This window comes from Schistocerca americana, unplaced genomic scaffold (assembly GCF_021461395.2).
Source record: "Schistocerca americana isolate TAMUIC-IGC-003095 unplaced genomic scaffold, iqSchAmer2.1 HiC_scaffold_35, whole genome shotgun sequence".
Classification (NCBI taxonomy): domain Eukaryota; kingdom Metazoa; phylum Arthropoda; class Insecta; order Orthoptera; family Acrididae; genus Schistocerca; species Schistocerca americana.
In genome coordinates, this window is record NW_025726071.1 from 3,395,903 (window position 1) to 3,415,854 (window position 19,952).

Here is a 19,952-nt window from a genome sequence, read left to right on the forward strand (position 1 = left end):
AGCATTTCCCAAGATTTTCTGGCTTAATTAAGACTAGGTCATGCCACCACAGTGGTCAAACAGTGGACTTGCCTTCGAGAGGACCCGAGTCCCACCGGGCCACCAAAATTTGGGTTTTCCTTGATTTCCCTAAATGATTTAAGACAAATTCTGGGATGGTTCCTTTGAAAAAGATGACATTCAGCTGAGGAAGCTACACAGTGCTGGTGGAAGCACGAGTATTTCAGAGCACACCATCCATTGCACATTGTTAAACATAGGGCTCTGCTGCAGACAACCCCTGTATGTTCCCATGTTGACAACACAGTTGAATTACAATTTCTGTGGCTCAGGAGCATTGAGATTGGGCAGTGAATCAATAGAAATGTGTCATCTGGTTGAATCATTCGAGTTTCGCATTACACCTGCGTGACGGTTTTGTGCACATACACTGTCAACAGAGTGAATTGGTGCTTGAAAGGTGCACTTTGCTACAGACTTAGGCCAGTGGGAGCAATATTATGCTATGGAGGACATTCACCTGGTCTTCTATGGGTCCTGTGGTAGTAACTGAAGGCTCCATAACAGCTTTGTTCTGTGTGAACATTATTGTGCACTGTCCGCACCCTGTCCCTAATGAAGGTGACATGTTTCAACAATATGACTTTCAGTGTCACGAGGCCAGAATCAAATTCACCCCTTCTGAATCTGATGGAATACATCTGCAATGCTATCAGATACCAGTTCTGCACCCAGAAACCACTGATCTGCAATTTATGGGAATTACATGACCTGTGCTTAGACATGCGGTGCTGCATAATGCTGGGAACATACCTCACATAATGCTGGGAACATACCTGAAATTTGTTGAACTTGTCCCACACAAAATCACTGCTGTATTGTGTTCCAACAGTGGACAAACACATTATCAAACATGAGGTCATAGTGTTTTGTCTCATCAGTTTATATATTCAATGCTTGAATGAAAGGTGTGCTCTTTTCCTTTTTTCTGCCATTGCGTGTATGTGTAAAGCAGGATGTTCTACCATTTGGGCTTGTTTATATGATGGCTGTCAGTATTACCACCTGCACAGATACTAAATGCTCCTTTTGTGAAGACCTTTTATCTTGAGAACACTTTTAACTTTGTTTCACAAATGGCAGCACAGTTTCAAGAAAGCTTCTTAATTTCATGTAATAGTTAAAATAATACCTTCAGCAAAAGATGTGTGCATTGGAGTGGGGAAAAAGATTGAAGATGTATGTAGTTTAATTTTCATAAATTGTTAAGAAGGTTAACAGCTTGGCATGCTAAGATAAATTCAGACATTCTCTAAAAAGAGAGAAAAAGATTAATTTAACAGAATCAGTGAGGTATACAAATATAACAACAGACTTGTAGAACCATTATTTTGTAGGTTAGATTAGATTAGATTCAGCTTTTGTTCCAAGACCCAAAACATGAGACGATTCTCATGGGTGAGTAACATGCCAGAAAGTATAACATAAAAAATATAAAACATTTGAATACCCTGATCATTTGTCAGGAGATTGTCAAACTAGGTGAATACAATACAAACTGGAACAGCTAATATTTTCAGAATTGATACGCTGTCAGACTGAAACATTGTTATGCACTATTAATAAATTTATCAAACAAAAAGTACATAATCTTGACTGTTATGGCAAAGTGCTCTCAGAACTGAAATCTAACAGACATTCTTATTTAAGCTGGCCTAACAGCCACTGTTAAGATATTCATCTATCGAGTAGGATGAGTTATCTATCAAAAAGTCTTTCAAACTCTGTTTAAACCATGCTTTATCTGATACCAAGTTTTTAATGGTGTCTTTCTTCCACAGATAAATTGTGTTGTAATGCGAAGTTTTAATGAAGATGAAGTGTGCAGTTTTGTGGAGTTAACAAAAGAGAAAAATGTTGATGTAAGATTTATCGAGTACATGCCTTTCAGCGGCAACAAATGGAATGATGGGAAGATGGTCTCATTTTGTGAAATGCTCCAAATAATTAGAAAGCAGTGGCCTAATTTTGATCCTCTTCCCAATGGGCCCAATGATACCTCAAAGGTACGTGCAGTATTACGTATGAACATACATTGAAAATAATTTAATGTTTATGACTTACTACCAATCACAAGAATACTTCACATCTGCTGGTGGTATGAGAGATAGACTGGTTTAGTTACATATTTCTCATCCCATTCAGTAAGTCTGTCCTGGCCTGGGTTTCTCTGCAGCTTTTCTGCAACTCTCCCCATTTCCTAAACCTTGACAATCCTTTTCTTTCTTCCCTTTTCCTTCCCCTTATTGTTTCTGCCAGAAGAAGAAGCCACTGGCTCCGAAAGCTTACACATTTCCATAACTTTAAGGGGAGTTAGAAGGGGAAAACATTCTTTTTCACTTTTTCGGGTTTTTATCTGATTATAAAATTTGCCATTTTCCAAATAAAATGATATGTATATTACTTATAAACTTGTGTGAGAAGTATTTCATTTTATTTTCTAAAATATAATATACACCAGTTGAAAATGTTAAAATTTTTACATGCATTACTTCAAGACCTAATAAAATCGGTAATTTTTTATATACAGGGTAGTCCATTGATCGTGACCGGGCCAAATATCTCACGAAATAAGTGTCAAACGAAAAAACTACAAAGAACGAAATTTGTCTAGCTCGAAGGGGGAAACCAGCTGGCGCAATGGTTGGCCTGCTATAAGGCGCTGCCATAGCTCAAACTGATATCAACTGTGTTTTTTAAAATAGGAACCCCATTTTTTATTACATATTCGTGTAATACATAAAGAAATATGAATGTTTTAGTTGGACCACTTTTTTCAGTTTGTGATAGATGGCACTGTAATAGTCACAAACATATGTCTCATAATTTTAGACGAACAGTTGGTAACAGGTAGGTTTTTTAAATTAAAATACAGAACCTAGGTACATTTGAACATTTTATTTCGGTTGTTCCAATGTGATACATGTACCTTTGTGAACTTATCATTTGTGAGAACGCATGCTGTTACGGCGTGATTACCTGTGAATACCACATTAATGCAATAAATGCTCAAAATGATGTCTGTCAACCTCAATGCCTTTGGCAATACGTGTAATGACATTCCTCTCAACAGTGAGTAGTTTGCCTTCCGTAATGTTCGCACATGCATTGATAATGTACTGACACATGTTGTCAGGCATTGTCGGTGGATCACGATAGCAAATATCCTTCAACTTTCCCCACAGAAAGAAATCCGGGGACGTCAGATCCGGTGAACGTGCGGGCCATGGTATGGTGCTTTGACGACCAATCCACCTGTCATGAAATGTGCTATTCAATACTGCTTCAACCGCACGCAAACTATGTGCCGGACATCCATCATGTTGGAAGTACATCGCCATTCTGTCATGCAGTGAAACATCTTGTAGTAACATTGGTAGAACATTACGCAGGAAATCTGCATACATTGCACCATTTAGATTGCCATGGATAAAATGGGGGCCAATTAACCTTCCTCCCTTAATGCCACACCATACATTAACTTGCCAAGGTCGCTGCTGTTCCACTTGTCGCTGCCATCGTAGATTTTCCGTTGTCCAATAGTGCATATTATGGCTGTTTAGGTTACCGCTGTTGGTGAATGATGCTTCATCGCTAAATAGAACACATGCAAAAAATCTTTCATCGTCTCGTAATTTCTCTTGTGCCCAGTGGCAGAACTGTTCATGACATTCAAAGTCATTGGCATGCAATTCCTGGTGCATTGAAATATGGTACGGGTGCAATCAATGTTGATGTAGCATTCTCAACACCGACGTTTTTGAGATTCCCAATTCTCGCGCAATTTGTCTGCTACTGATGTGAGGATTAGCTGCCCCAGCAGCTAAGACATCTACTAGGGCATCATCATTTGTTGCAGGTTGTGGTTGGTGTTCCACATGTGGCTGGACACTTCCTGTTTCCTTAAATAATGTAACTATCCGGCGAATGGTCCCGACACTTCAATGATGTTGTCCAGGATACCGAGCAGCATACATAGCACACGCCCCTTGGGCATTTTGATCACAATAGCCATACATCAACACGATACCGACCTTTTCCGCAATTGGTAAACGGTCCATTTTAACACGGGTAATGTATCACGAAGCAAATACCGTCCGCACTGGCGGAAAGTTATGTGATACTACATACTTATATGTTTGTGACTATTACAGCAGCTGGCCGAAGTGGCCGAGCGGTGCTAGGCGCTACAGTCTGGAAACGCACGACCGCTGCGGTCGCAGGTTCGAATCCTGCCTTGGGCATGGATGTGTGGAATGTCCTTAGGTTAGTTGGGTTTAAGTAGTTTTAAGTTCTAGGGGACTGATGACCTCAGAAGTTAAGTCCCATAGTGCTCAGAGCCATTTGAACCATTTTTGACTATTACAGCTTCATCTATCCCAAAGTGAAAAAGGGGTCCAGCTAAAACATTCACATTTCTTTACGTACTACATGAATATGTAATAAAAAATGGGGGCTCCTATTTTTAAAAAATGCAGTTGATATGAGTTTGACCTATGGCAGTGCCATTTAGCAGGCCAACCATAGCGCCATCTGGTTTCTCCCTTCAAGCTAGACGAATTTCGTTCTTTGTAGTTTTTTCATTTCATGCTTATTTCGTGAGATATTTGGCCCGGTCACTATCAATGGACTACCCTGTAGAAAGCTGTGGATTGCTGTGTTATAAAGGTTAAATTATGTGTTTGCATTGGTAGCACTGTCAAAAATAGTATCGTATCTTTTCATAGTATAAACATGCTTTGTATATCAAAGTGCTAACGTTTTTCCGAGGAGAAGTGATGAATAGACTGGTAAATCTCTCAAAAAGTATGACTCCAAAATGAAGTGTTTTTAAGAAATGTGGGTTTCATGGTAATAAATTTTTGAATAAAGAGAAACATTGTGTTCAGCATGTGGTGTGTGAAGTTGCAGACAATGAAATACTGGCAAACTCATGAGTATCTAGCGAAACACCCATTAGTGCTTCGAAGATTAAAATAAAACATAGTGATAACACAGTTATCTCAAAACAAAACTCATGTAAACGGTAGGTTAGGTTATATTCTGATACATTTACACATCCTAACAGGGGTGTTATGTGAATGTGTGTGCTGTATGTATGTGGAGGGCCAGTTAGTTTACATGAAGACATTGAGGTATCAAATGGACTAGCCAGGAAACTTACCATTAATTCTGCCATTTGTAAATACACTCATTCATTTTGGAATTCTGATAAGTGTAAAGATAATTATTTTGACGTAAATGTTAGGTGGTTTTATGGATTGAGAGCTATTGGCAAAGGACACACTGCAGCAGAAACAATGTGTGTCGTGATGTATATGCCACGCCCACTTTGTAAAATGGACAAGTATGCAGGATTTATTGGAGCTGCTGTGAAATCCACTGCATGTGAGTCAATTAAGGGTGCTACAAATGAAGCTGCTGAAATAAACGATGGTATGATTGTCATATCAGTAGCTTTTGGGGCACTTGGTAGAAGCGCAGCTGCAGTTCTAAGAATTCTGTTGCTACAGTGACCAGTGTTGATACTGGAAAGCTAATAGATTTCCAGATTTTAACCAAACATTGTTATAAGTATAAATCAGGGAATGAAGAAGGGCATATCTGTGACAGAAATTATGAAGGACAACTAGTCGTACGGAGGCCTGTGCAGCTGTTGAAATTTATAATCGATCTGTAAACTAAAGGGGAGTGTGTTACACTAAGTTCTTAGGTTATGCAGACTCAAATGCATATAACAGTGTAGTAGCCACTCAGCCTTATGGTGAGAAGCTTATCACAGAACTGGAATGTGTTGCTCATGTCCAGAAGAGGATGGATACCAGATTGAGGAAGTTGAAACAAAGTTTGAGAGACAAGAAACTTTCAGGTGGTAAGACCATAAGAAGCAGGCTGACAGACAACATGATTGATGAACTACAACAGTATTATGAGATTGCCATTAGAAATAATACTGAGGATTTGTTGAAAATGAAGCAGGCAGTATGGGCTACCTTCTTCCAGAGACTGTCAGCTGATGATAAACCAGTACACCATCTTTGCCCTCCTAGATCTGGTTCATGGTGCAATTACCGCAATGCCCAGTACTCAAACAGGTCATACAGCCATAAACATTCTATCCCAGCAGCAGTTGTGGATATCATAAAACCTGTTTACAGAGACCTGGCAATCCTGAATTATTGAAGAAGTGTCTGCATTGTCAGACTCAAAATCCCAGTGAGTCGTTCAATAATCTTATTGTGTCAGTGTCGTTGTAACTGCCATCTGCGTCACGTCTGCTGTGCAGCGAGCTATGCTAATTGAAGTATTAACTCTATTTTTCTTACTTGTCACTTCCTTTTCCGTGTGTTTTTGCTTTTAGGAAGCTTTAATTGTCGGGTGCTAGTAATAGTGTTCCATAGATTTCGTGTTTGTTTTGAATACAGTCAGAGAGAGTCCGTTTAGTCAGCCATAGTGCCAGTAGTGCTAGTGTTTGTTTTCAATACAGTCCAGAGACAGGTAGTGCTATTTTCATTGTTTTCTACAGGAAGTGTCTAGTAACCACAGTTTAGTCAACTATCAGCCGCCTTTAGTGAATTAGCAGTCTAGTTATAAGTTGATTAACTCTCTACAGTAAATTGATTTCTTATGATGGATAGGATGTGTGACTGCTGTGTACGGACACAGGAGGAGCTGGCCACTGTTCGCAAACAGCTGAATGTGTTGAAGCCGCGGTTAGCCATCTTCAGGCTGCTGCCTCAGAGTGTAGCGGCAGTGGGGAGTCTGGTGCTTTGCATGGTACACACCAGGTGTTACATTACATGCTTCACCCACTGACCCTGCTGTCAAGACATCTTTGCGGCTACCGGGCACGGTTGGGCCACCCTCTTCCCAAGGGGAGTGGCGGGTTCAGCGGCATTCGCGGCGCATGAGGCGGAGGGTCAGTGTGGAGGCTGGCCGTGTGGCATCGCCCGTTCTGCCTGTGAGTGGACATGTGGCCACTCCTTCAGCAAGGTCCGAGGAGGCACATGGGGGGAGGGGTATATTAGTTATTGGGAGCTCCAACGTTAGGCGGGTGATGGAGCCCCTTAGGGAAATAGCGGAAAGGTCGGGGAAGAAGGTCAGTGTTCACTCTGTCTGCTTGCCGGGGGTCTCATCCGAGATGTGGAGGAGGCCGTGCTGGCAGTGATAGAGAGCACTGGGTGCACCCGACTGCAAATTGTTGCTCATGTCGGCACCAATGACTCCTGCCGTCTGGGTTCAGAGGTCATCCTCAGTTCGTACAGGCAGTTAGCGGAGTTGGTGTAGGCGGAAAGCCTCGCGGGGTGGAATCTGAGCTAGCTACTTGTTGTATCGTTCCCAGAACCGATAGTGGTCCTCTGGTTTGGAGCCGAGTGGAAGGCTTAAACCAGGGGCTCAGACGATTCTGCGGAGATCTGGGGTGCAAATTTCTTGACCTCCGCTATCGGGTGCAGAAATGTAGGGTCCCCCTGAATAGGTCACGCGTGCACTACATGCAGGAAGCGGCTACAAGGGTAGCGGAGTATGTGTGGAGTGCACATGTGGGTTTTTTAAGTTAGAGAACTCCCTCCCTAGGCCCGACAAGACACCTCCTGAGATGCGGCAAGGTAGGAGTAGACAAAATGCAGCAGGGAATAACAATATTAATGTGCTAATAGTAAACTGCAGGAGCGTCTATAGAAAGGTCCCAGAACTGCTCTCATTAATAAACGGTCACAATGCCCACATAGTACTAGGGACAGAAAGTAGGCTGAAACCAGATGTAAACAGTAATGAAATTCTAAACTCAGATTGGAATGTATACCGCAGAGACAGGCTGGACAGTGAAGGGGGAGGCATGTTTAATGCGATAAGAAGTGCAATAGTATCGAAGGAAATTGATGGAGATCCGAAATGTGAAATAATTTGGGTGAAGGTCATGGTTAAAGCAGGCTCAGACATGGTAATTGGATGTCTCTATAGGCCCCCTGGCTCAGCAGCTGTTGTGGCTGAGCACCTGAAGGATAATTTGGAAAATATTTCGAGTAGATCTGCCCACCATGTTATAGTTCTGGGTGGAGATTTTAATTTGCCGGATATAGACTGGGAGACTCAAACTTTCATAATGGGTGGCAGGGACAAAGAATCCAGTGAAATTTTTTAAGAGCTTTATCTGATAACTACCTTGAGCAGTTAAACAGAGAACTGACTCGTGGCGATAACATATTAGACCTTCTAGTGACAAACAGACCCGAACTATTTGAAACAATTAACGCAGAACAGGGAATCAGCGATCATAAAGCGGTTACTGCAGCGATGATTTCAGCCGTAAATAGAAATATTAAAAAAAGGTACGAAGATTTTTCTGGTTAGCAAAAGTGACAAAAATCAGATATCAGAGTACCTAATGCCTCAACACAAAAGTTTTGTTTTAAGTACAGATAGTGTTGAGGATCAGTGGACAAAGTTCAAAACCATCGTACAATATGCGTTAGATGAGTATGTGCCAAGCAAGATCGTAAGAGATGGAAAAGAGCCAGCTTGGTACAACAACCGAGTTAGAAAACTGCTGCGGAAGCAAAGGGAACTTCACAGCAAACATAAACGTAGCCAACACCTTGCAGACAAACAAAAATTACGTGAAGTGAAATGTAATATGAGGAGGGCCATGCGAGAGGCGTTAAATGAATTCGAAAGTAAAGTTCTATGTACTGACTTGGCAGAAAATCCTAAGAAATTTTGCTCTTATGTCAAAGCGGTAGGTGGATCAAAACAAAATGTCCAGACACTCTGTGACCAAAAAGGTACTGAAACAGAGGATGATGGACTGAAGGCTGAAATACTAAATGTCTTTTTCCAAAGCTGTTTCACAGAGGAAGATTGCACTGTAGTTCCTTCTCTAGATTGTCGCACAGATGACAAAATGGTAGATATTGAAATAGATGACAGAGGGATAGAGAAACAATTAAAATCACTCAAAAGAGGGAAGGCCGCTGACCTGATGGGATACCAGTTCAATTTTACACAGAGTATGCGAAGGAACTTACACCCCTTCTTGCAGCAGTGTACCGTAGGTCTCTACAAGAGCGTAGCATTCCAAAGAATTGGAAAAGGGCGCAGGTCATCCCCGTTTTCAAGAAGGGACGTCGAACAGATGTGCAGAACTATAGACCTATATCTCTAATGTCGATCAGTTGTAGAATTTCAGAACATGTATTATGTTCGAGTATTATGATTTTTCTGTAAACTAGAAATCTACTCTGTAGGAATCAGCATGGGTTTCGAAAAAGACGATCGTGTGAAACCCAGCTCGCACTATTCGTCCACGAGACTCAGAGGGCCATAGACACGGGTTCCCAGGTAGATGCTGTGTTTCTTGACTTCCGCAAGGTGTTCGATACAGTTCCCCGCAATCATTTAATGAACAAAGTAAGAGCATATGGGCTATCAGACCAATTATGTGATTGGATTGAAGAGTTGCTAGATAACAGAACGCAGCCTGTCATTCTCAATGGAGAGAAGTCTTCCAAAGTAAGAGTGATTTCAGGTGTGCTGCAGGGGAGTGTCGTAGGACCGTTGCTATTCACAATACACATAAATGACCTTGTGAATGACATCAGAAGTTCACTGAGGCTTTTTGCAGATGATGCTGTGGTATATCGAGAGGTTGCAACAATGGAAAATTGCACTGAAATGCAGGATGATCTGCAGCGAATTGATGCATGGTGCAGGGAATGGCAATCGAATCTCAATGTAGACAAGTGTAATGTGCTGCGAATACATAGAAAGAAAGATCCCATATCATTTAGCTACAATATAGCAGGTCAGCAATTGGAAGCAGTTAATTCCATAAATTATCTGGGAGTATGCATTAGGAGTGATTTAAAATGGAATGATCATATAAAGTTGATCATCGGTAAATCAGATGCCAGACTGAGATTCATTGGAAGAATCCTAAGGAAATGCAATCCAAAAACAAAGGAATTAGGTTACAGTACACTTGTTCCCCCAATGTTTGAATACTGCTCAGCAGTGTGGGATCTGTACCAGATAGGGTTGATAGAAGAGATAGAGAAGATCCAACAGAGAGCAGCATGCTTCGTTATAGGATCATTTAGTAATCATGAAAGCATTACGGAGATGTTAGATAAACTCCAGTGGAAGACTCTGCGGGAGAGACGCTCAGTAGCTCGGTATGGGCTTTTGTTGAAGTTTCGAGAACATACCTTCACTGAGGAGTCAAGCAGTATATTTCTCCCTCCTACGTATATCTCACGAAGAGACCATGAGGATAAAATGAGAGAGATTAGAGCCCGCACAGAGGCATACCGACAATCCTTCTTTCCACGAACAATACGAGACTGGAATAGAAGGGAGAACCAATAGAGGTACTCAAGGTAGCCTACACCATCAGGTGGCTTGAGGAGTATGGATGTAGATGTAGATGTAGACCAAAAAATGTTTTTCTTGTAATGAAGACACTAAAGTGGGGGTCAGTCATGCTGTTATTGCTTTTAATGATGGCAACATTGGTAGAGTGAAAGTGCTACAACATATGGGAATTAATTCTGGAGCAAACTGCATCAGAGAATTTGAAGGGATGGACAAGGTTTGCACTGGTAAAGCAGAGTATGCAGCACAGTTGGCCACTACGGAGTCCAGAAAGAAGAAAACAAAAAAAACTTAAAAAAGATCAAGAGGATGATATACAGTATGGTGCAGGGTGCTTCTGAGTGACTAAAAATAAAATGTTAAGCATGTATTGAGTTACAGTCTATTGAAACTTTAAAAACTCTTCCTGAAAATTTACATTTTCTCTTGCATTTTTCCCTAAATCTCCGAAACTACGGCAAGTAGCAAATTCAAATTTTCAGGGAGTAATGACATATGTATCCTGAGTCTTCTGAACTAAAAGAAAAACATAATGTTATGTATAAATAAAATTATTTAGAATAACATACAAAAAGGTACACAAAATTTTAACTGTGTAATTAAAAAATTGTATTTCCAAAAGCAGTGGCTGAAATGCAATTATTGTAAGACTCAGAACATATAGTTTAATGTCCTGTAAAAGTTTCTTGTCAATGGCTACAGTTGTTCCTGAAGTACAGGAAAGTTAAGTCACTAAATGTAACATTGTCAGGATAGGGCGTTCAAACTCCCCTTAATGCACATTTTCTCCTTCCTCCACTTGGTGAGCAACACATTTATAGTATTTTCACAACAGCAGTACCTATTTTCTTACAATTTCTTTTTGCAGGCATACCATGTCCCGGGCTTCAAGGGACGTGTGGGATTTATTACCTCAATGAGTGAACACTTCTGTGGCACGTGCAACCGTTTACCGATAACAGCTGATGGCAATTTGAAGGTGTGTCTCTTTGGGAATTCAGAGATATCTCTCAGGTGAGTGATGAAACATAGAATAATCATGTCCAAGTGAAAATTCATGCGAGGAAACCATAAAATTACTAGAAGACTGACAGACTGATCAGTATTTTACCTTCAGGAGGTGAAATTCCAAAACTTCTTATAGACACATTTGTTCCTCTTGTCCTCACATTAGTTGTGGAGTCCGAGTGACCTTCCAGACCTTCAGAAACTTATCCCTCTTTCCTCTCTCATGAAGGAACTGATAGTTCCAAATGCTGAGTATAGAATAATACTTTCAAGCTGTTTGCCATGCACATTAGGTATGTGGTTGGTATATGGAAGAGATAAACTGCAGTTAAATCCAGCAGGTATGAAATGAGTAATCTTTTCTTGAAGTTTTCAGCTTGCACCCTCCTCCCTCCCAGACATACAAACCAGATACCTCTAGCTAAATAATTTGTGAGTATATATAATTTGCCTCTGTCAACATCATGTTACACTAACCTATTTGTTAGATTAAATTAAAGGAAAGTAATCAGAACTGGAAATTATGTAAAGACATTTTTAGCTATGTCCCTATGTTGTATTAAAGTTAACACAGTATTTCTGTCCGTGTGATGGTAACTATGATTCGCCAGCCACCGTTGCTGAGCGGTTCTAGGCGCTTCAGTCCAGAACTGCGCGACTGCTACGGTCGCAGGTTTGAATCCTGCCTTGGCTCAGATGTTAAGTCCCATAGTGCCCAGAGCCATTTGAACTGTGATTCATGATTATCAGAGTCTATATGTTCCAAATAAAAATTGGAACTTCATGTGTATAAATGTACAAATTATTAGACAATGGGACCAACAACTGACACTTTTAAATTGATGACTAGACTAAGAGATTAATAATAGGAAAAAAACTGCAAGATACTTGGCGATAAGTTTGTTTCAGGACAAGGTAAGGGGGGTGAGGGGTGGGAAAATCAGCTCTCTCTTTGTGAGCATACCAGAAATCCTTTATCAACCGAAGGTAAAATAAAATATAAAAATACAGGGTCAAACAATTAATTTAAGTATCTTAAAAACCAAATGACTAATAAAATTGGAAGCTAAGAAAAGTAAGTTCGTAGTAAGTAGGGTGAAACACAGGGGGCTGCAACATATTGCCATTGTTGTTTGACTTGTCTATCAAAGAAAAAAGAAATGGATCAAAAGAAAATAAAAGTGAGAATGGAAATGTATCAGAAGCAAATAGGAATAAGCAAGGAACATATTCTTTAATAAAAAAAAAAAAAAAGTGACATGTGAGGCAGATGTTCCTACAATTTTATGTTCAAAGCACAGCAGTCTGTGAAAGCAAAATATTTATGACATTGAAAAAAGAAAATCAATGAGTGAAAAGTGTGTGTAGGTGAATTGTGGTGAAAGACTGGATATTGGAACTTCTGTTAGGCTGCCCAGTATTAGTTAACTTGGTAGTAAAGGAGCAAGTTTGCAAGGGCAGATAACTGTTTGGCTACGTAAAATAGAGTGGGAGTATGGAAAAGCTAGTCCAAGATAGGATGAAAAAGATAACAGCAACTTAAAAAATGAATTGATAAGTTACCATGAACCCCATTCCAATCTAGTGAATCCAGTGGTTGACAATATCTTGTGACATTCGCCTATAAGGCTCAAACAATAATTGCTAAATAAAATTACAAAATGTTGACAAGACTGTATCTAAGCTGTCACTCTCTTTTGAAACAAGGGTGTTTAAACCAAGAAACACGCAGGAAAGCAGGGACAACTCGCACACTAGAGGAGGATGGGAAGTATCATTGAAGGAGTGAGCATAAACCGTGTGGAATATGTGTGGTACAAGTAATAGTAAAAAAAAAAAAAAAAAAAAAAAAAAAAAAAAAAAAAAAAAAAAAAAAAAAAAAAAAAAAAAAAAAACGAAGAAGAGGAAGAGGAAAAGTCTTGATCTGGAAACAAGGGAATAAAAATTTGCCATGTGAAGAGACAATATGATACTGTGCTGATGAGTGTGTACAAGTGGTGATATACAATATACATAGATAAAGGAACTCTGCATTGGGCCCAGAAGACCACGCAATGCTCTTCGAGAGATGTCCTCTACTATAAATCTATGGAGAGTTAGGGGGTCAGTATACAACTCTCCAGGCTGTTATCAACTTCCAGAAGTTGAAGACACTACTTCTCACTTGAGTATCTCCTCAGCTGGAACTACAAGCAGAGTGTACCCTATTCCAGTCTGTCCACCGAGCAGAATTTCCCGGCTCTACAAGGAATTGAACCTGATCGCTTTCTATGGCACGCCTGTGGCATACTGACTGTGTGGCTGTGGCAAGAGTCATAATATACACTTGTGAACAATTGAGTTATAGCTATTCTGTTTATTGGGGAGAGAGTATGTATATAGCCACTGTGAATGAAACAGTTTAGTGTATCATAACTGTAATGTATTCAGACCTCGTACTTGTTGTGTGAGAGCGCAGTGTCTTAGACACTTGTAGTGTTTGTCTTAGCATGTACTAACCGGTGTGCCTTACTTTCTAGTATTTTTAATTGTATATCATTACTGGTGCCTCTGGCACTTTTGTGTTGCAATAGCAATAGCTTGCAATAGCAAACATTGAGTCAACCATGGTTTTTGGATTAGAAGTAGAGGTCAGCTGGGTTGACATTTGGAATAGAGTGATGGGAAGTGGACAATAAGCAGTTATATCGAAGGGTGCATTATTTGATATGTTAAGGTTAATTACAAAATGTGAATTGGAGAATTTTTCACGTTGAGCAGAAGTAACTTTACAGGACCAGGTGTCAAATTACACATGATCAGTGTGAATCCCTATAGTCATCATGAACACTGGCACACAGAATAATTTATAGGTAGCCTTGCTGTATATAAAAAATCAGATTTGTGCTGAACTGTCATGAACAAACTGTCACTTCTCTGGAATAAATAGACTCTGATTTGTTAATTACATCTGTGTAAATGAAAAATATAGGAAAACATAGATTGCTGCTTACTGCAAAGGAGACATGTTACATTGTAGACAGGCACAATTAAAAAGGCACTTACACAAAGCTTTCGGCCACAGCCTTCATCAGCAAAAGAGATACAGAGAAACACACACATTCATACACACAGGCAAGCACATGTCACACACATATGACTGCCAACTCCAGCAGCTTGCCCCTAGCTGCTGGACTTGGCAGTTTTTTTTCTCTGTGTGTGTGCAGGGAAAGATAGATCACTATTTACCATAAAGAAAACAAAGTTGCACCAGGCACAACACACAAGCAATCATTACGTATCCTGTTTCAGACCTCACGCCCTCCTTTTTTAACTTAGCGCGTGTCTTTCGGCTTCCTCTCATTGTGTCTAGGCTGTCTTGTCTAGACACAACAATTTTTGGCGACAAGTCAACGGAAAGGGTCTTGTTCTTTCAAATTGCTTACATTTACTTGTGTCATGGCTTCGCCAGATGTACTGTCCGAATTTTATCACTTGCAGAATCAGCAGACGCAGGCGTTATTGGATGCCCTTGGACGGCTCGTCCAGGGTCAACGTGAACTGCACAACGATGCGGCAGCCACCGCTCTACTACTACCGCAGCCACAACTCGCAGTTGCACCGACTTTTAGGCCGTTTGACCCAGCTAAGGAAACATGGACGGAGTGGTCACGCCAGTTTGGATTTCATCTCGCCGCCTACAGAATTCAAGGTAACGAGCGGCAGCCTCATTTATTGGCATGTGTAGGGGTGCAAACGTACCGTGTGATAGTGAAATTATTTCCCCAATGCGACGTAGCAACTCTGTCCTACGAAGAACTTTTGTCTGCTTTAGATGCCTATTTCAAGGAAACAGTTAATGTAGTTGCAAAAAGGTATACGTTCTTTCGTACAAAACGTACGGCCGGTCAAACTAATAGGGAGTGGGTTGCAACATTGCAAGGCCTACAAGGGATTGTGCTTTTGAGTGTGAATGTGGACTCCCTTATTCAGATACAATGGTCCGTGATGCAATTGCACAGAACGTTTCTGATGTTCGTATATGGGAACAGATTTTGAAACTAGTTAATCCCTCCCTTCAGCAAGTGATAGACATATTAGATAGACAAGACACACTTCACTTTGCTCAGGAATCATTTGCAACTTCGCCAGCCGTGTGTAACATTAACCAGCCCGCCGGGCGCGCTGCACGGCCCGGTAAACTGCCCTCGCGCACGTCCACGCAGCTGCCACTACGCTCTAAACCAGGTGTGCCGCGACAGCATACAACTGCAGTAAAATCATGCCCGCGGTGTGCTACTAGACATTCGCGTGAAAATTGCCCGTCACGCCAAGCTATTTGCTTTTTCTGTAATAAGAAAGGACATGTTCAAAGTGTTTGCCAGAAAAAGCTCAGATCAGACAATCACAACCATTCCAGGCCTTTTGCTTCGCGCCGGAATCGAACCAAGGACACTCAGGCTCGTGGACCTTCGCCCATGGACATTCATGTAGTGAATTCCACCCCGTTCAGTGCCACTTTCTCAAACAGTGACAGTGTTCGTCCCACACAAAGTGTGCGTCGTCGTCGCCGGAAATCACGTCAATTAGCAAGTGATGCTGTACCTGTATCAGTTCAAATTGCACGAGACAGTTGCTCTTGTCGTCAGCAGGACAATAAACTTTTTGTAGATTTGGATTTTAATGGAATGGTCATACCATTCCAGCTCAATACCGGAGCTGCAGTTTCGTTGCTCAATCACGACACGTACAAACAACTGGGCAAACCTCCGTTGCGTGCCGCAAATGTTAAGTTAAATAGTTATTCAGGTCAGAATATCCCCTGTGTTAGGACAGTGCAGCCTTCTTGCAACATACAAGGGACAAACAAAAATTGTCTCATTTTACGTTCTTCGTTCTTCTACTGCAGTGAACTTGTTTGGTTTCGATTTATTTCAGTTGTTTAACATGTCTATAGTAAATCAGGTCCTATCAGTGAATCAGACTGTGCCTTCAGACAGTGTTTCTCGTCTGTGTGAAGAATTTGCAGACATTTTTGCGCCGGGCTTAGGTTGCGCTAAAAACTATGAAGCACATTTGGAACTGAAAGTCAACGGGCAACCGAAATTTTTCAGAGCGTGCAATGTTCCTCACGCATTGCATGATGAGGTTGCAAGAACATTACACAATTTAGAATCACAAGGTGTAATTGAACGTGTGCAGGCTTCTCTCTGGGCCTCACCATTAGTAATTTTGCCCAAACCTTCCGGAAAACTGAGACTTTGTGTGGACTTCAAGGCCACTGTGAATCCACAACTAGTGTTTGCAACTTTTCCATTACCCCGCCTGGAAGATCTTTTTGACAAACTGTGCCCGGGTAAATATTTTTCAAAGTTGGACGTCACAGATGCGTACTTCCAAATACCAGTGGACGAAGAATCCCAGCGCGTCTTGGTGGTTAACACGCATCTTGGTTTGTACCGATTCAAAAGACTGCCATTCGGGTGTGCATCCGCCCCTGCATTGTTTCAGCAATATTTACAAACTGTTTGTGCATCAGTCCCAACTGCTGCGAACTATCTGGACGATATTGTGATCTCCGGAAAGACAGCAGACGAGCATTTAGCACACCTACGAACATTATTTCAGGTATTGCGACAAAATGGTCTTCGCTTGCGGAAGGACAAATGTGTGTTTTTTGCTCGTGACTTACCATACCTGGGACATGTCATCAATGCCCAAGGCATACATCCGAGTCCAGAGCACCTCCGTGCCATACAAGACTTGCCTTTGCCGCAGAATTTGAAGCAGCTACAGAGTGTGTTGGGTAAAATTAACTATTATCATCGCTTTCTGCGCAATGCCTCTTCCATTTCAGCTACGATTCATAGCTTACGCCGTAAGGGTGTTCCGTTCGTCTGGACGACGGAATGCGAACGCGCCTTTCGCCAGTTGAAATCGGCGTTGCTTTCTAATACTTGCCTTACGCCATTCAATCCCCAGAAACCCCTTTTGTTGATGGTAGATGCATCGGATTTCGGGATCGGTGCTGTGCTTGCGCACAAAGATGGGTCGCATGATCGCCCTATTGCCTTTGCATCCAAATTGCTCTCGTCTGCGCAAAGAAATTATTCACAGATAGAGAAAGAAGCTTTGGCTCTCGTGTTTGGTGTTACTAAGTTCCATGATTTCTTGTATGGTCGTCACTTTACCATCATCACAGACCACAAACCTTTGATGTCGCTTTTTCATCCGAACAAGCCTGTACCTCCGCGTACAGCGCAGAAATTCATTCGCTGGTCTATTTTCCTCTCGCAGTACCGCTACGATATCTTGTATCGGTCCACTGCTAAGCACGGAAACTCCGATGCGTTGTCCCGTTTGCCTGTTGCTGAGGATAGAGCATTCGATTCTTCTGAACTTGCTTGCATGTTCATTGATTCGGAAACCGATGACGTGGTCGACTCGTTTCCGATTGATTTTCGTCGTGTAGCTACAGCCACAGCTGCTGACCCGGTCCTTGCTACCGTTTTGCATTTTGTTGCTACGCAATGGCCTTTGTCAAAGTCTCGGATCGAGGATCCGTTGGTTTGCTGATTTTTTGCTCACAAGGAGAGACTTTTTGTTCGACGCGGTGTTTTGTTGTTGCGTTCTGATAATGATCAGTCCAGAATCGTGGTCCCACGTTCGTTACAGTCCTCTGTTTTACGGCTTCTTCACCGAGGACATTGGGGTATAGTGCAAACGAAACAACTTCCTCGTCAGCACTGTACTTGGTTCGGAATCGATGCTGCAGATTACAAATATGTGTTCTTCTTGCGTGGCGTGTGCCAAAGAACAATCCGCACTGCCGCGGAAAGTCTTTGCATGGCCAAGAGCCACTTCCCCTTGGCAACGCTTGCACATCGATTTTGCTGGTCCATTCTGGTATGCTCGGTGGTTTGTTCTGGTAGATGCCTTCAGTAATTTTCCTTTTGTTGTCCGGATGTCTTCCACGACATCAACTGCCACCATCCAAGGGTTGTCTGCATCTTTTGCATTGAAGGTCTTCCGCAGACTATTGTTTCCGACAATGGCTCACAATTCATGTCCGCAGAATTTCAGTCATTCTGCCAGGCCAATGGTATTCAACATCTGACATCCGCGCCGTTTTCGCCTCAGTCAAACGGTGCCGCTGAACGATTGGTCCGGACTTTCAAGTCACAGATGTTGAAGTTGAAAGAGTCGCATTCTCGGGAGGACGCGTTGTTGCTCATTTTGTCTTTGTATCGCTCTCAGCCACGAGATGGTCGCTCGCCAGCTGAGTTGCTCCACAGTCGTCCTCATCGAACCTTGATGTCTTTGCTGCACCCGCCGCATCAGGTTCCTGTGCAGCGGCAGACTTCTGCTTTTGCTCCAGGCGACGTTGTATTTTATCGCAACTATCGAGGTTCACGGCGTTGGCTCGCAGTGCACATTCTTTGCTGCCTCGGCCGCGTGATGTATTTGGTTTTGGGGGCCTCTGGTGAGGTGCGTCGGCATCTCAATCAGCTGCACCTCTGTCGTCGCACGGGTTCTGCCGCTCCCCGTCTGCTTTCAGCGACGGTGCCATCCGGTCAGCGCCCTGGGGACCCATCTACTGGCTCGCCTCATCCCCAGGTGTTACCAACGATGCCTTCCATTTTGCCCCATGGTGACGCGCCGCTGCCGCCTCCGCCGCCTGTCCAGCTGGTGCCGCCCGCAGTGGACGCTTCGCTGCAGCCACCAAGCGCCTCCCTGGGTCACACGCCGCCGATCGCTTCCCGTGACCAGCTGTCCTCCGCCATGGAACTCTTGCCCGCTACGGACCACATGGAGTCTTCGCGCGTCGGGTACCCCGACGCAATGGAGGTCGACCCTTCGGCCCCTCCTGTCTCTTTACGGGCACATACACCGCATGTTGACGTGCACCCTGGACTAGGTTTTCAGGTGTTTCCTAGCTCCCCTTGGACCGAATGGCCGCGTGCGGGTGGCACAGCCTCGCCTGTTGTTAGGCTCCCCACCTCATCGCATACGTCAACATGGGGTTCTCCCCACGGCGGGCGGAAGCCTTATAACACGACCATTCGCCGATTTGCAGGGGAGGAATGTGGTGTCACCACCAGACACCACACTTGCTAGGTGGTAGCTTTAAATTGGCCAGGGTCCATTAGTACATGTCGGACCCGCGTGTCGCCACTGTGTGATTGCAGACCGAGCGCCACCACAAGGCAGGTCTCGAGATACGGACTAGCACTCACCCCAGTTGTACGGACGACTTTGCCAGCGACTACATGGACGAAGCATTGCTCATTAGCCGAGCTGATAGTTAGAATAGCCTTCAGCTAAGTCAATGGCTACGACCTAGCAAGGCGCCATTAGTAACATTGCATGTATATAAAGAGTCTCACTTGTATCACCACAATCTCCAGATGTACCAAAAGGATGGATTAAAGTTAAGTATTCCAGAAGCTACGTACTTTTCTTTATAGCATTCATTACGTATCCTGTTTCAGACCTCACGCCCTCCTTTTTTAACTTAGAGCATGCCTTTCGGC

General features: G+C 42.6%; 1 protein-coding gene across 1 annotated transcript in view; it reads left to right on the forward strand.

Moving 5' to 3' along the window:
- The window catches only part of LOC124580705 (molybdenum cofactor biosynthesis protein 1-like), a 71,353-nt gene that overhangs the window by 24,421 nt on the left and 26,980 nt on the right, over window positions 1-19,952 (forward strand). Inside the window, exons 6-7 of the mRNA XM_047131281.1 lie at window positions 1,842-2,066; window positions 11,300-11,445. Coding sequence (XP_046987237.1) covers window positions 1,842-2,066; window positions 11,300-11,445 — 371 coding nt within the window. The remainder of the gene's footprint in view (window positions 1-1,841; window positions 2,067-11,299; window positions 11,446-19,952) is intronic.